This window comes from Rhinolophus sinicus, linkage group LG18 (assembly GCF_036562045.2).
Source record: "Rhinolophus sinicus isolate RSC01 linkage group LG18, ASM3656204v1, whole genome shotgun sequence".
In the NCBI taxonomy this organism is placed as follows: Eukaryota; Metazoa; Chordata; class Mammalia; order Chiroptera; family Rhinolophidae; genus Rhinolophus; species Rhinolophus sinicus.
The window spans coordinates 3,453,817-3,469,523 of NC_133767.1; the positions used below are offsets into that span (position 1 = coordinate 3,453,817).

Below are 15,707 nucleotides of genomic sequence, written 5' to 3' on the forward strand. Positions count from 1 at the left end.
CACTGCTGGGCGGTGTCACCCCTCGAAGGCAGAATGAAGGAGTCACTAAGATCCCTTCCAGTCCTACAACCATACAACGCCTCTCGTATCCCTCCCCTTCTGGAGTCTGAAAGCTCAGGTTGATGTCCAGACCCCGGAGTAACCCAAAAGCCACTTTTGGACTTTTGGAACGCGGGCCTGGGGCCTGGGGCCTGGGGCCTGGGCCCGCCTCCGTTGCCATGCCAGTGGCTCCGCCCCCGCCCTCTGGAGATCCCGGGCCCTGATTGGCTGGACTCCCAGCTCCTTCCAGGGATGTGGCCGCCGCCGCCGCCATTGTGAGGCGCTAGTCCCCTTGAAGGGTGTCCCTGCGGCGAGTGCCTTGGGCTCTCGCCCTCGCTTCTCGGTTTCCTGTCCCAGGAGCCCGGCGGGTCCGGGACTCCCGTCCGTGCCGGTGCGGGCGCCGGCATGTGGCTGTGGGAGGAACAGGGGGGCCTCCTGGGCCCCTTCTCTTTCCTGCTGCTGCTGCTTCTGCTGGTGACACGTAGCCCCTTCAATGCCTGCCTCTTCACCGGCATCCTCTACCTTCTGCTCCGCCTCTTCAGCTTTGAGCCTGTGCCCTCCCGCAGGGCGCTGCAGGTGCTCAAGCCACGAGACCGCGTCGCCGCCATCGCCCACCGCGGCGGCAGCCACGACGCGCCCGAAAACACGCTGGCGGCCATTCGGCAGGTGAGCCCCCCCCCCCGCTTCCCCGTCACCCCCTCCCGCCTCTCCCCCCGCCTCTCCCCCCGCCTCTCCCCCCCGCCTCTCCCCCCCGCCTCGCGCCTCCACCCCGCCTCTCCCCCTGTTTGCCCCCCTCCCCCCCCGCCTCGCGCCCCCCGCCGCTCTTGGGAGTTTGGACTGCTGCTTGCCCTTCCCACGGTTCCCCGGTCTTCTCACGACAGCCTTCCCAGTACCGCATTCGTCCGCCAGGAGGACATTCAAGTGGCCCTCCACGCCTCTGCAGGTTGGAAAATCTTCAAGAATTTGTAGACCAGCAGCAAATATTGACATATTCGCTCTGTGCCAGGCACTGCGGATACACTGACGAACAAGTCAGTAAGGGCCCTGCTTTCACAGAGCCGTGCATTGGAGTGGGAGAGACAGGCCTTAAACGAGGAAACCCATAAACGAGACACTTGAAGAGAGCGAAAAGCGCAAGAAACAAATCGGGTAATGGTACAAGGAATGACAGAGGAGGAGTTACGCTGTTTTAGACAAAGTAATCAGAGACATCCTCTTGAAGGGAAGCACTTGCGAACTGAAATCGAGATGATGAGAAAGACCCAGACAGGGATGTGGGGGGAAGGTGTCCCAGGAAAAGGGAGCAGCAAGAGCGAAAGTCCTGAAGTGGGAAGGGAGTTGGAATGTTCCGGTGACAGAATAGGCAGTCATGTGGCCTGTCTTCAAGGAACAGAATGAAGGCTGGTGTGGGAGTGAAGTAAGAAATGTGGCCGGGCCAAGCAGAGTCTTGATCAGTGGTTGAGTTTCCTCTAAATGGATCCCCTTCCCAGGAGCTGCCCGTTGCTTGTGGTCCAAATTGCCCACGTCATCTCCTTATCACCTTTTCCCCCAAACACACATTGACACCCAGACAACCACGTCAGCGGGACTCCTGATGAATTTCTGCCTCCCCTTTTCACAAGGCTCTCCTGGCAGTCTTGCGGCTTCACAATCATAATGACAGCTTCCATAGCAAGAGAGCTTTTACGTTGTCTAGGTTCTTTTGCATCTGAGGAAATATATCTGGTCCTCTCGTTTCTTTGAGACATTATTTTAACATTGAATGGGTAGGAAAACTGACCCAAATACATGGCTCCTTGAATTCAGCCTTCTGATTCCAAGCCCCAATCCACGTTGTCATAGATTAGAATTGTTCCAGGATGTAAAAATGTGGACTGAATATCCTTTATTTGTCCAGCTAGGGACAGACAATGTTGTGTAAGGAGCAAGTTACTTAAGTTGTCTGTGTCCCAGTTAGACTCATGACTAGGGTGTGGCAGGCCAGGCACCTTAGGACACCTCCCTTCACTCTAGTCCTAGCCCTGACCTCAATTGCCCCATCTGTACAATGGGAATAATATTGGCATCCACTTAGTAGGTTGTGATTCAGTGAGACAGTCGACACAAAGTGCTTGGCCCATGATAAGACTTCCATTAATGTAAGATCTTTAGGCCAAGAATCTAAAGATGGCTTGATTCTTTAAAATCATCTCCGAGTAAAGGTTAAAAAAAATAAGTGAAGGAAGGGAGTCTGGAAGGCAGCCTGTAATTTAGTGGTGTGCACTTCACTCTGTGTTTATAAACCAAGTTAAACTTCTCTTATGCTTCTTTCCCCTTGGTTCTTTGTGATGGAAGGGAGGCAGAACAGCTCTTTTAGCCTTCTGTTTAAAAAGAAATCTAAAGATATTGAAGGATGTATTTTACATTCTAAACTAAAACTCAGAGAGGTCGGATGAAGTAACATAGCTACACAGGAGATAGAATTGTCATGAAAAGAAAGATGACATTACTATAGGAAAACAACCTACAAGAAGTTCTACGATTGTCAGAAAGTCTTCCCTGATTTTTCACATCATAGAAAGTTTAAGAATATAAATTATGAGATGCAAACATGCAGAGGGAGGAAGAACAGGACAAAAACCAAACTTCGATGGAAATACACTATTTATTTCTTTTGAACTCAAGATGGAGATAGAGAAGGAAACAACTGAGAGATGAAATGAATGTATCCCAAAAGCATACACAATTATGCATAGTGACAGTGATGAAATTATACCCACAGTCCATTCTCCACACGGGCCAGAGTACAGTTTTAAAGTATAAATCAGATTGTATTATCCTGCCCTTATTTAAAACCTTCCAGTGGTTCTCTGTTGCAGTTAGATAAAATCCAAACACCTTTCTATCTTGTGTCTTTCTCACACTCCATACTCTGTCTGTTCCAACCACCTGGGTGTTTGTTAGAATGCTTTTGGCTTCGTGTAACAGAGAATTAAATACAAATATCTCAAACAATAAGGGGATTATTATCTCACATGACAAGTGTGTGTGGGAGAGGTGACTTCCGGGATTGTTTATTCAGCCATTCAGTTTGTGAGCATGAAGGACTCAGGTTTTATGGATTGATCTGCTCTGCCATCTGCAGCATATCTGTACTAGTCCTCTGTGTGGTTGCCAGGTGGCCATTGCACCCCCCAGGCACCACCTTCTTACACATCAGCATCTAATCTCAAGAAAAGGCTGCACTTCCTCTCCCACGTTTCTTTCCCAGAAGCCTCTGTCACGCACACACACACACAGAGGGATTGGGAATAGTCCACTTACTCTGAGCCCAGGAGAAACTGCACACTGGGGCAAGGGCCGGTCTCTGCCAGCAGAGACGAAGGATAGATTTGGGTAGGCAGTCCCCACTTTGTGCCCCTCCTCCCTGGTGGCCTTTGTGGCTTAGAAGAAAATATGGGTGTATATGTTTATAAATGGGGGATAGAAAAAGATTTTGAAAAGATAGAAAACTCTCTACCCATAAAGAACATTGATAAATTTGACTATATTACAATAAAAAAAATGTGTTTAAAAACAATCCAGTACATAACAATGGCTAATATTTATTGAATGCTTACTGTGCGTTAGTATAGTGCTATAGGTTGTTTATGGGCACTTATGTGTTCAGCAGATACACAAAGGCCTCTGGGAAATGATAAGGGAAGGATGCACGTCTACTTTAAGCGGTGAGGAAGGGGGAGAATTTCAGCTGCCTCTGTAGTGTCCATAGTAACGTCACAGTGATTAATAAATAGTGCAGCATCTACCACATCTTTCTTTGTGTAACCCAGAGCAAGTTTCTTTATTTCTGTTTCCTCACCTGAAAATGAGAATGCTAATAACCTCCCAAAGCGTTGTGAGGATCAAGTGAGTTAATACATTTGAAGCACTTAGAATAGTGCCCAACACATAGAAAAGGCTCAGTAGATAACAGCTTTTATTATGTTGTTAAGGCAGCAAGAGATCGAAGCCAATATGGCCAAGGGTCTACATCTGTTAAGTCTTTTTTGCTGTATAAACATGGCTGGCGGCAAAAGTGACAAAACTGAAACTGTCCTACTTTGGACACATCAGGAGAGGGCAGGGTTCTTTGGAAAAGACAATAATGCTGGAAAATAGGCAGCAGGAAAAGAGGAAGACTGAATATGAGATGGGCGGAGTCCATAAAAGAAGCCACAGGGAGGAGTCTAGGAACTGAGCAGGGCAGTGAGGATGGGACTTTGTGGACGTCACTCACTCACAGGGTCACCAGGAGTCAGAGCCGACTCAATGGCACGTAACACACACTATGCTTGCATAATGTAAAAGTTGTTTTTGTGTTTTTTTTCGGGGGGGGGGTCTTGTTTTTTTTCATCTTGTTTTTCACTTGTCTTGTTTGTGCCAAGGTAGTGAACACCCGACTTAAGCAGCAAACACTGAGGAGTCTCAGAGATGCTGTGCCAAACAGTGTGAAGGGAAACAGCAGGATCTGTCAAAATACATGCAACTGTAAGCCGCCAATGGCGCATATAATTAAGGCAACCAGAGAAATTAAATTCCGGAAGTCTCCCCGTCTGCCACTGTGAGAGCGGGAAGAGTGTGGAAATTGAAGTTTTTGAGGCCTCCCTAAGTGTAGATGCTGAGTAAGGGCACCACCCATGGAAGCCAGCAATGGCTTGGGTTGCTCTTTGGTACAGGAAGGGAAGGAGTCGGTAAGGGCAGCTGTCTATTTACCCAGCCCTCTGCGTGGTCATGTTGAGTGTTTAGACTGCAAAGGGACTTCTGTGGCCACTTGACGTTAATGTCGTTGGTGTTTTTGTTAAGGCAGCTAAGAACGGAGCAGCAGGCGTGGAGTTGGACATCGAGTTTTCTTCTGACGGGGTTCCTGTCTTAATGCACGATAACACAGTAGATAGGACGACAGATGGCACTGGTCGATTGTGTGATTTGACATTTGAACAAATTAGGAAGCTTAATCCTGCAGCAAATCACAGATTAAGGTAAGTGGTGTGTTGGCAACCTCAACATTACCTTCAGCTTTTGTTGGCGGTCGCAGAAAGACCCTGGCACCTTCAAATGACATCTTGTGCTCCCGGAGAGTTGTTTTGTTGTGTTTCGTTTTGCACTGGATACATGTTTCCTGAGTAATAAGCAGGTGCCAGGAACAACAGAAATGTAGCATGGATGTTTCCGTCTTTTCCCACGGAGGCCAAATTTGGCCTCAGAATTACTCTTTCTAGTAACTAATGTGACAATGACTTCGTACTGTCATATAAATTTTATATAGATGGATATACGTATATCTATATCTATTTAGATACAGATATCAGAGCTATTCCTATGCTTCCCCAAGAAAGGGGTACTATGATCAAATAAAATCAAACACTGTAAGTGTTCCCCTTTGGGGAATAAACAGTCCATATCAATCAATTCTTAACGATTAGTTTGTGTTTCTCAAGCACATATGACCAAGAGCCCTCACCCTTCCCACCACTAACAGCTGTAAACACCTTGGAATTAGTGTACTGGGTACTAATGTACTTTGCAATGTCGTCGTTTAAATCCCTCTCCTTTGTCTTCTTTGTAATACTGAAAACTGTGGTCACTTACTCACGTCGTATTAATTCTGTGGACAATGACGAATACTCCTTGAGTACTGAGTATTCTGCCCAGTGAATAAGCTGTAGTCCTCCCTGAAAGATGATTCGGACTTTATTTTCCTAAGATCTGAAGGAAATTAAAGTCAGCCAAAGGAAATGATACTTTAGAAAAAATATTGATAACACTTGAAAGTTCCGAGTTCCAGCTGCTGGAATTACTCTTTACTGTCATCAGATATTTCATCGCTCTGCTGTGTGGTTTTAATGTTACAGTGACACCGCACATAAGACGTCAACACTTAGCACAGAAGATGCGTAGGGCCAGCATCACCCTTAAAATTCTTCAAAAAGGCACGATATTGGAGTCAATGTAGCATCTTTATATCTTCAAGACAACCAACCAGTCTTTATTCCACATGGGGACGGTTTGCATTTTCTGAGCTTGAACACCAAATGAAGTAATTGACTTGTGTTTGGGGACCATGTTGTAGGAAAAATAGTTATTTTCTCTGGCTGTACCCATTGTTGTGAGATGCTCATGCGGAGGGGGCATGGAAGCCAAGACCGGCCAAGGGAATAGCAATTTCCGTCTCCATCTCTCACTCCCAGGGAGTAGGCATTGAATAGAATGTCTGGCGGAAGTGCCTGTACTACATAAATTGTCTTTTTTTTTTTTTAAGCCAAGATCCTACAGTTGAAATAATATAGTTGGGTTAGCATTAAGTTAAATCACGTACGTGAAATCTCATGTGAGAAAAGCCGATATGTTAATTTATCAGGCACTTTTCTTTATCGGAAAATTATGTTTCAGAAAACTTTTTCAAACAGTTGCACTTAAGTGCACAACTATACAGTCAACAGATGTAGGTATTCCTAGGAATTTCTTCTGCAAAGGATCTATTAGGGCAATTACAATCAGAAACTAAGTCTCTGAGTTTCCAAAGGTGGCATATACTCTGCACTCTGGTTACTAATTCCGTGGAAATCCGGTGACTTCCTAAAAATGACATGATTTTTGCTGTTGTTGCTCTTCTTTGGTCTAGAATATCTGTACTTTGGTTTAAGTACCTACAGTACATGATCCTTGGACACCCTTTCCTTTAGGTTGGGAGACATTCGTCACATGGCTGCCCCACTAAACTTTGATCTTGTTTCCCTCCCTCTCATACAGGAATGATTTCCCTCATGAAAAGGTCCCCACCCTGAGAGAAGCTGTGGCAGAGTCCCTAAACCATAACCTCATAATCTTCTTTGACGTCAAGGGCCATGCAAATAAGGTACAGTTTATAGCACAGACTTCACTTCTTACAAAAGACACCTTTGATTGGTAGTCGTTTCCAAAATTAACTATGTATCTTGTTATTTATTCTTCAATTATTTTTACAAATCATATTTGCTTAATGGAAGTGAACAATGCAAAAATCCACATCTCTAAGGAAACAGTAAATTATAGCACCTTCTAAACCTTTTAAGCTTTGATGGAACCTTTTAACAATTCCTGATATTCTACAACTAGCACAAAATGGAAGAGTCAGGTTTCTTTTATTTGCATAAAGCATTTACCAAAGGTATTAAATAAACAGTAAAGAGGCACTTGCTGAACAGACCAGTTAAGTAACCACATAAAAAGGAACTCGAGTGGGGCACAAGACCAGTTGTTTCTGGCTGATAAGTGAAAGGGTCTCAGATGGACAACTATAGACTAAATTTAAAGAGAACTCCTGAGTTTAAGTTTTTGATGGCTACTAGGCTATTTATCTTTTACATGACTTGTCCCTCCTTTATGACTTCTATCCCTTATGTATAGTTTTCTTATTCTATAATTTGAGTAGTTACACTTTATCAGAAAATTAACTTCAAATATATATGACATCGCTAAACAGAATTGTAGAACATATACCTGTACTCATAAAAACATATTATTGCGAGGGAAATCAGTGGGAAAATATGGTTCAGATTACATGTGTTCTCTTATCACCTGCTTTTCAAGGACAAATACTTTTTTCTGCATTTGGACAACGGGTAATTTCCCTCTTACCATTATAATCAGTAATGGCCATCTATGGGTTGAGAATTCTGATAATGTTGATTTTTTTTATTAATCCCAGGATATAGTTGAAACCACTTGTTATATATTGAGGAACATTATAATATATAATGTTATATATTAAAGGAACTCTAACTTTAAAGCATATTATATGTATAGTAAACTCCTCTATTTTTGAAGAAAAAGGAGAATGGTGCTCTGGCTGATTTATTATTCTGCTAAATTGATAGTTGTATGCTTCTAGGTTTATCAGTTGGTCTGTGTCAGAATCACCAGAAATGCCTGTGGATTCCTGACTGTGGATTCATGAGCCATACCACTTAGAGAAGAAATTCTGAAAGTGTCGAGGGCGACGAAGTCAAAGCACATGTATTTTTAATGAGCACTTCAGGTTTGGGTGGTACTATGGCCCACGTTTGGGAGCCCTGACAGGTCCCACATTTCACCCACGGTGTACCGACCTTCACGCTTATTAGAAGAAGCGTGAGGAAAAGAAGAAGAAGAAACACTCTTTTAAAAATCCAGCTCTGTACGCTTTTTGGTTGGGTGCTCGCAGGTGGTTTGGGCAAGACTGAGTAGAACACAGTGATCTCATTCACCAAAATGCTAGTCTAAAGGCAGCAAATTTGGCAGCAACCTGGAGATAGTAGGACACAGGAGCCAAGGTCATGGGTCATGAGTCCAGCAGACCATGCGTAAGCTCTGTCACTTACTACAGTGTAACCTCAACTGTGATGAGCTTCGCTTTTCGTGGGCACAGTGGGAATACTTAAACCACCACGTAGGGTTGTTGTGAGAATTAAACAACTAAGGTAGGTGAGGGGGTACACACAGTGCATATGATATTAATAGTTCCAACAGCAAGCAAACAACTTCGCTCTCCAGCTCACACTCCATCACATTAGTGAAGGGGAAACATGACATGAATAATTTCTATGTTCTTTTGTCTCTTTTGGAATGCATTTTGTTGTTTATATTTGGTCACAGGGATGTGTGACTTTCTAGACATTAAGGGTATTTCAAGAGTTACGATGTAGGACCCTCAGTCAGTGGCCAGGTCTGTGAATTCACTAGAGATTTCAAAATGTCAACATCTTAATTCTACCATTTCTTTTTCGTGTATTCGCTGGACTACTACAAACAGGAATTTCTGCTCACCTTGGGAAAAGTTAGGAGACTGCCAGCTCTTCCCTGTTCCTCCCCTGGCCCATTGCTTCTGCCTTCGCATTGGGGATGGATGGCGTTTCCTCTCAGTCCCCTGGACTGAGAAAACTCTCCCCTGTGTAGTTCCCAGGCTGGTTGGCTGGGAAAGCAGATGGTGATAGAGTTGTGGGTATAAAAGAACTTTTCCTAGTGGCTAAACTAGGGTGTAAGGAAAAGATTTTAAAATTTTGCTTCCAGCCTCCACTGGCCTGCAGTCTGCCAAACTTTCCAAACATATGACAAAAGAGGTGAGCCTCTCAGCAAGATAGTAAAGCAGAAGTACCCCAGCTTCTCCCTTATCTGCTGCAGGTATAAGTGTAACATGTATCCCAATGGTAATGGATCCTGCCACTACTCCTTCCGTTGTCCCCATGTATTAGTAGCCTTCTGATTTATTTGCTAGGGTTGTACTTGATATATAATAGTTATTGCCTAAGACCATTACATTTTAATAGATTTAAAATACCTGAGTCTCTCTGTTTTACAGGCCACTGACGCTCTAAAGAAAATATATATGGAGTTTCCTCAACTATACAATAATAGTATTGTCTGCTCTTTCTTGCCAGAAGTTATCTACAAGGTAAAATTCAGGACTTTTGTTGTGCATAATATCATGTTAGCTGGTGCTGACAATAGCAGTGGGCCGAGTAAGCATAAGATAGATGCCTGTTGAATTGAACTGAATCTGCTGAAATTTAGAAAGAGGAATGTACTCAGACCCCATTTTAAAAAAACCAGGCTTCCTCTTTAGCTCCCTTTTTTATGTTGTTTATGGGCTGAATGAGACCACTTTGATAAGTGTCCTCAGAACAGAAAGAATTATGTAGCTGTATGTCTCCCTAAGTAATAGCAGAATAGTCCTTTAAAAAATAACCCTTAGTTCGGGAGAGTTTCAAATATGCATAAAGGTCTGTAGTAATATGGTGAGCCTGTTAACCGTGCTCCGCTGTTTCACCCACACCTGCACTTCTCTTCCCCAGTGTTATTTGGAAGCCGATCCCAGACATCATATCATTTCATCCATAAAAACTGCATTAAGTATCTTTAAAAAGAGATCCCTTTTTAAAAAACATAGCCACAATACCATGATTTCATCTAAAACCACTAACAATTTAACATCATTAAATATCCAGTCAATAGTTATGATAGTAATTGCCTAAGACTATGACATTTTAATCGATTTAAAATATGTGAACCTTTCTGTTTTACAGGCTACTGATGCCTGTAAATAGCAGAAACAGTTTTTTGGTTTTTTACAAATTGCTAATTTGAATCAGGACCCAATTAAAGACGGCATGTTATAATTTTAAATCTTAAAACGTGCAAGTTCTCTCTTTTTTCCCCCACCTTGTGATGTATTTGTTGAAGAAATCAGGTTGTTTTTATAGAGTTTACCCAAGTCTGGATTTTGCTAATTATGCCACGATGCAATGTAACACGTTTTTCACCTCTGTGTATTTCCTGTAAGTTGGTAGTGAGAGCTAAAGGCTTGACCAGACGAGGTTCAATTATTCTTGGCAAGATAGTTTCATAGGTGAGGGTGTTTTTCCATCAGAAGGCACGTCACATCTGGTTGACTGGTTGCTCTTAGCAGCCACTATTGATGCCAATGGCCAGCTCTGCCAATTTATTAGGGGTTGCAAAATGTCAATATTTTAATTCTATCTTTCTATCATTTGTTTGTGTATTACCATATTTCCCCGAAAATAAGACCTAGCAGGACAATCAGCTCTAATGCATCTTTTGGAGCAAAAATTAATATAAGACCCGGCCTTATTTTAATATAAGACCGGGTCTTAATATAATATGATATAATGTAATATAACATAGTATAAGACCGGGTCTTATATTAATTTTTGCCCCAAAAGACACGTTAGAGCTGATTGTCTGGCTAGGTCTTATTTTCGGGGAAACAGGGTAGCTAGAATACTTATATAAAAAGAAACTCTCATCTGCTATTTAGTTTACGCAATAGACAAATAAATGCTTCATCTTTCCCTTAATTTACCAGTTTCCAAAATACTGAGTTGGTGCTGTCGCATTCTTCAACAGCGACCAACAGCGTACGTATTTAAACTTTTACAGTAAGAGTGCATCCTATGCAGATATAAACTGTCACTGAGATGAATAGGGTCGCGGGGCTCTCAGACTTTGGATCAGTGTTTCCCAGACTTATTTGACCATAGAGGCCTTTAAAATGTGTGATATATTCTCCAGAGGAGAACAGAGAACAGACTGAAAGTCTTCCAGCCTCATTCCTGTTTCTCCTTTGCCCTCTTCCTGTCCCTGCCCCGACTTTTTCCCCTCTCTGTGCTGTCTTCTCTCATCCTCACCCTGCTTTCCCACCCACCTTGTCAGAATGAGTACATTGGCTAAATCAAAAGAACAGATGAGAAGTACTGGACTTAAGATATGATCAGTGTTTTATTTTCCACAATTCCTTTTCAGATGAGACAGACAGATCAGAATGTAGTGACAGCTTTAACTCACAGACCTTGGAGCCTTAGCCATACAGGAGATGGGAAACCACGCTATGACACTTTATGGAGGCACTCTCTGTTTGTGGTGATGGACATTTTGCTTGATTGGAGCCTGCATAACCTCTTGTGGTACCTGTGTGGAATTTCAGCTTTCCTCATACAAAAGGATTTTGTATCCCCGTAAGTTGGAAGGTTTTTTTCATCTCCTCCTGACACAGTTCCTGAATGCTCTTCTCAGAAAGGCAGGATTAATGGCAGAACGCCCGGATGGGTTCCCACCCGGAAAGCCCACCTGTGCCTTTATTCAGTTGGAATGCCACGAGCTTCTCAGGTGGGAAGAGTTCAGGCACATTTTACTATTTCCAAACAAACATGGCATATTCTTGTTTTAGATTACATTTCCTGGTGATTGGCTGTCTCTGAAAACCCACACAGGATCCAGGGCAGAGCCGGGAAGAGGCCCTGGGGCGCCTCCCTCAGCCCTCCCACCTTTCCTCCCACTCCCCTATGCGGGACAGGTTCTGCTCCATCTTTCCAAGCAACTCTTTGTTCCCTAACCTGCCAGTAATCTCGGGATCTTTCTTTTGGCAGTTTTATAACTGTATTTCAGCCGATGATAATTTTAAGTTTCATAGTATCTCAGGCATGTATGCATTCAATTCACTAAATAGTTGGTGTATGCCTACATTATTGCAGGGTACTGTATTAAAAAGTTGAAGGTACTGTGGAAAAGAAACAAAGCCGTGGTCTGTCCTCATGAAGTTTATAATCAAGTGGAAGAGACAGATGCCAATCAAATAATCCAATAAATAAAACTATAGCTCAGATAAATGCTATGTAGGGGAGAACAGTGTACATACATCATTTGACCTAGTGGGGGAGTAGGGAAAACATCCCCAAGGGAGTGCCCGCTAAGCTAAGCTCTGAAGGGTGAGTAGGGAGTGAGGGGGACGGAGGTGGAGACCCACGTCAGAGGGAGAAACACGCTGGAGTGTTGTGGCAGGAAGGAGCCTGGTTCTTTCAGGGAACTGAGAGGAAGTCAATATTCTGCAGCACAGAAAAGAAAGGGGAGTGTGGTATAAGATCAGGCCACAGAAACAGGTGGGGCTAAGCCAGGTACGGTCTCCAGTATGATTGGAACAAGGCAGAGAAGGTTCTGCTGGCTTCTGGAACGTTCCCTCTGATGGCAGTGTGGGGCCAGTTACGAGGCTCTTTCTGAGTTAGTTAGTACTCACTGAATTCCATCCATAGTGATCCTTATAGATTCCTGGGCCAGCTGGCCGTTACTCTAACGGGATTGGTTTCTCCCCTTTCCCCAGGGCCTACTTGAGGAAGTGGTCAGCTAAAGGCATTCACGTTGTTGGCTGGACTGTGAATAGCTTTGATGAAAAGAGTTACTATGAGTCCCATCTTGGTGCCAGCTATATCACCGACAGCCTGTTGGAAGACTGTGGACCTCATTTCTAGACTTTTCTCCAAGGAACGAACCATAGGTACAGAAACTGCCTACTGGCCTCATGCAGGGATACTGAAATGCCCTCTGTGCTAGCCCCAGCCCTGGGCAATCTGGTGGCCCACACAAGCAATCGTCAGTGATTGCATCTTTACCCAAACCACAGCAAAACCCAGTGTTGCCACCATGCTCTGTGGAGTGCCTGAGCTCCACACCATTGCTCTTGAAAACCTGGGTCTGCAAAAAAGCACAGCAGCTCTGCCCAGACCTAGCTGAGCCCTCCACCCAGACCCAGTGAGGATAAGCACAGATTGAGTTGTGCAATTTGGGGTGCAGATGCAAACGCATGGGAAATGCATGATCACTCAGAGTTGACATTTTAAAACTTGACACACTTATGTAATGTATTTATTTAAAATATTTGTATTCCGCTATGTTATCAAGGTACTATAGAGGTCCGAGTTGTGACTATACTAATAAAATCATTAAAAGGAGCACGAAGGGAAAACTGCGTGCTGAGCAGCCTATCTTAAGACAAGGAATATAAGCTACACACCACTCGGGAATTGCACTCTTTCAGGCGACTCTACAAGAGGAGACCATAGCCAAGTAGAACCAGAAGAAACTTCCAAGGACATCGAGGCTTATCCTCATTTTACCAATGAGAAAACAAACCGATGGAATGGTAGGGTCTTCCTCAGAAATAACCCAGCTGGTGACATAGCAGAGCCTGCCTGATCTCACAACAGTCTTCTTATTTACTATTTGCCAGCAACTCTGGTGGTTTAATGCTTTATCTTAATTCTCACAAAAATCTTACAGAGGAATTGTTCTCTTTACTGATGTGAAGCTGCAAACTGATAGTCACTTACTCGAGGTCTCAAATTCCCTGGTGCAAGTGGGATTTCACACGCCTTGTTCTTAACCACCCCACTGGGATTCGCATCCGAGTTGGTCCGACAGCCCCTGCTCCTAACCGCCCATCTGCCTTTATAAAGCCCTTGATCCCCAGCCCCTTCCCACAAGCTTTCTGGGGTCTTATTGTGAAACAGCAACATTTGACATGAAGTCGAGTCTTTACAAATTGCAAAGCTGTCTTTCTCTAGCCGGCCGCTCTCCCTCCCACTTTTCAGCCCCACCTGCAGCCTGATCACGGCCCCACAGCTTAGTCAGGACTTGGCTCCCGAGTCCCAAGGCGTCTCCATCGGCCTCACGCACCAGGCGGGCCCCCAGGCCACACAGCTGATGCCACTAGGAAACAAACTGGCTTTAGCGACAGTTGGGGTTGGCAGGAGCATATCAATGGGGCTTGTGACATTGTCAATCAACATTTACAAAATTTTCTTGAATTTTAAAATCAGAGAAAGATTTATTCAATGAATGGAGCATTATCTAAACTTCATGTACTTCCCTGCCACCTTACGCCTAGACTGACAGGAGAAACTGACCCCAAAAAGTCTGTAGACTGATTCCCCCTTTGACATACCTTCAGAGTGCAGGTCAATTGGCAGGAAAGGAATTCTCTTGGGGGCAGAAGAGTTAACAACATCCCTTCTGTTCTGTGAAGAGCTGGTGAGAGCCAGTTGCCGTCTCCACCTTTGTCCCAGGAGCCTTTTTTGGCTCCTGACTCAGCCATATCCAGTTAAGGATTTAGATCCTATGCTAAAGAGGTCCAGGCCTTGAAGAATGGAGAATTTGGATGAAGAAAGGGGGTGTTAACAAGTACTGTTAAACACTTGAAAGGCTTAGCATAGGGGTTAAAAAAACAGCACTTGGGATCAGAGAAAGCTAAATCCGATTTCCTGATCTATAGTTTCCCATGTGTATGACCTTGGGTAAGTTACTTAATTCATCCGTAAAATAGGGGCAGCATGAGTACTGCCCCAGAGGGTGGCTGTGAAGAAATGAAAGGACAGGTAAAATGCTTGTTAATAACTAGTGTCGTTAATAAGTAGACACTTTCAAACGCTTTCCATGTGTTTGCAGCAACACCGTGAGGTAGGTACCATTATAATCCCATTTGATACTGAAGGAAACCCAAGCAAGGAAAGTTAAGTAACTTGCCTAAAGTCACACAACAGTAATAGGATTCAGACTCAGGCCCCGATGATACAATTCCAGAGCCTGTACCCTAAACCCTGCTTAGCATGTCTGGTCCAGACCAGTCACACAGTGGTTGCTCAATAAATGTTTGTTGAAGGAATGAATTGTGCGATATCAGTGGAAGCTTCCTTAAGGAAATGAGATACAGATCTAGAGTGAGATGAAACTTTGGGACTATAGATAAATGATTCAGGATTCAGCAGTATCAAGGGGCCATCCAAAGTCATGACAAGTAGCATTTTTCCCAAGACCGTCAATACAGGAAAATGTCACATCCTCTGACGCTCGTTGGATGCTGGAGACACACCATCAAAGGGCTATCTCAAAAGGCTTAAGAAATCCACTACTTACTTGATTAAACAATTCTCACTTTCTTATTTGGAGACTACTATTGGCAATCAAGAATTTCACCATGCCATAAATACTCTGTTTGTATTGGATGCAAATTTCTAGATTAAATGACACTATTTCCTAAAGTCGGTCTAGTGCTTCAACAGGACAGTAAACCACAGCTTTGTGGAGAACAGGAAGGGTGTGAGTGGTGAAGTGTCCAAACATCCACTCCTACCCTTAGCTGGAGTAATGGTTACTGCAGGGGTAAGGGGATTTGGTTTCTTTGATTAAAAATACTGAAGATTATGACTTTCTGTGTTCTATTACCAAACTTAACATGATGCTCCAAATCGAACGACCTACAGAGCATTACGTGTTAAGAGGCTGGATACCAGCTACCGTGTTTCCTGAAAATAAGACCTAGCCAGACCATCAGCTCTAATGCGTCT

The 15,707-nt window shown here is 43.8% G+C and overlaps 1 protein-coding gene across 3 annotated transcripts; it reads left to right on the forward strand.

The window, feature by feature from the left end:
- Positions 1-294: 294 nt before the first annotated feature.
- On the forward strand, positions 295-13,330 carry GDE1 (glycerophosphodiester phosphodiesterase 1). Of its 3 annotated transcripts, none has more exons than XM_019753040.2 (6): positions 295-705; positions 4,864-5,039; positions 6,811-6,916; positions 9,377-9,469; positions 11,338-11,549; positions 12,689-13,330. In XM_019753040.2, the coding sequence occupies exons 1-6, from the start codon at positions 445-447 to the stop codon at positions 12,834-12,836; spliced, it is 996 nt and encodes a 331-aa protein (XP_019608599.1). In that variant the 5' UTR covers positions 295-444; the 3' UTR covers positions 12,837-13,330. The 3 variants fall into 3 exon arrangements, with proteins under 3 accessions (XP_019608599.1, XP_019608600.1, XP_074179025.1); XM_019753041.2 differs by having other exon boundaries at positions 565-705; positions 4,868-5,039; XM_074322924.1 differs by lacking the exon at positions 295-705 and adding an exon at positions 1,170-1,188.
- Positions 13,331-15,707: the final 2,377 nt, after the last annotated feature.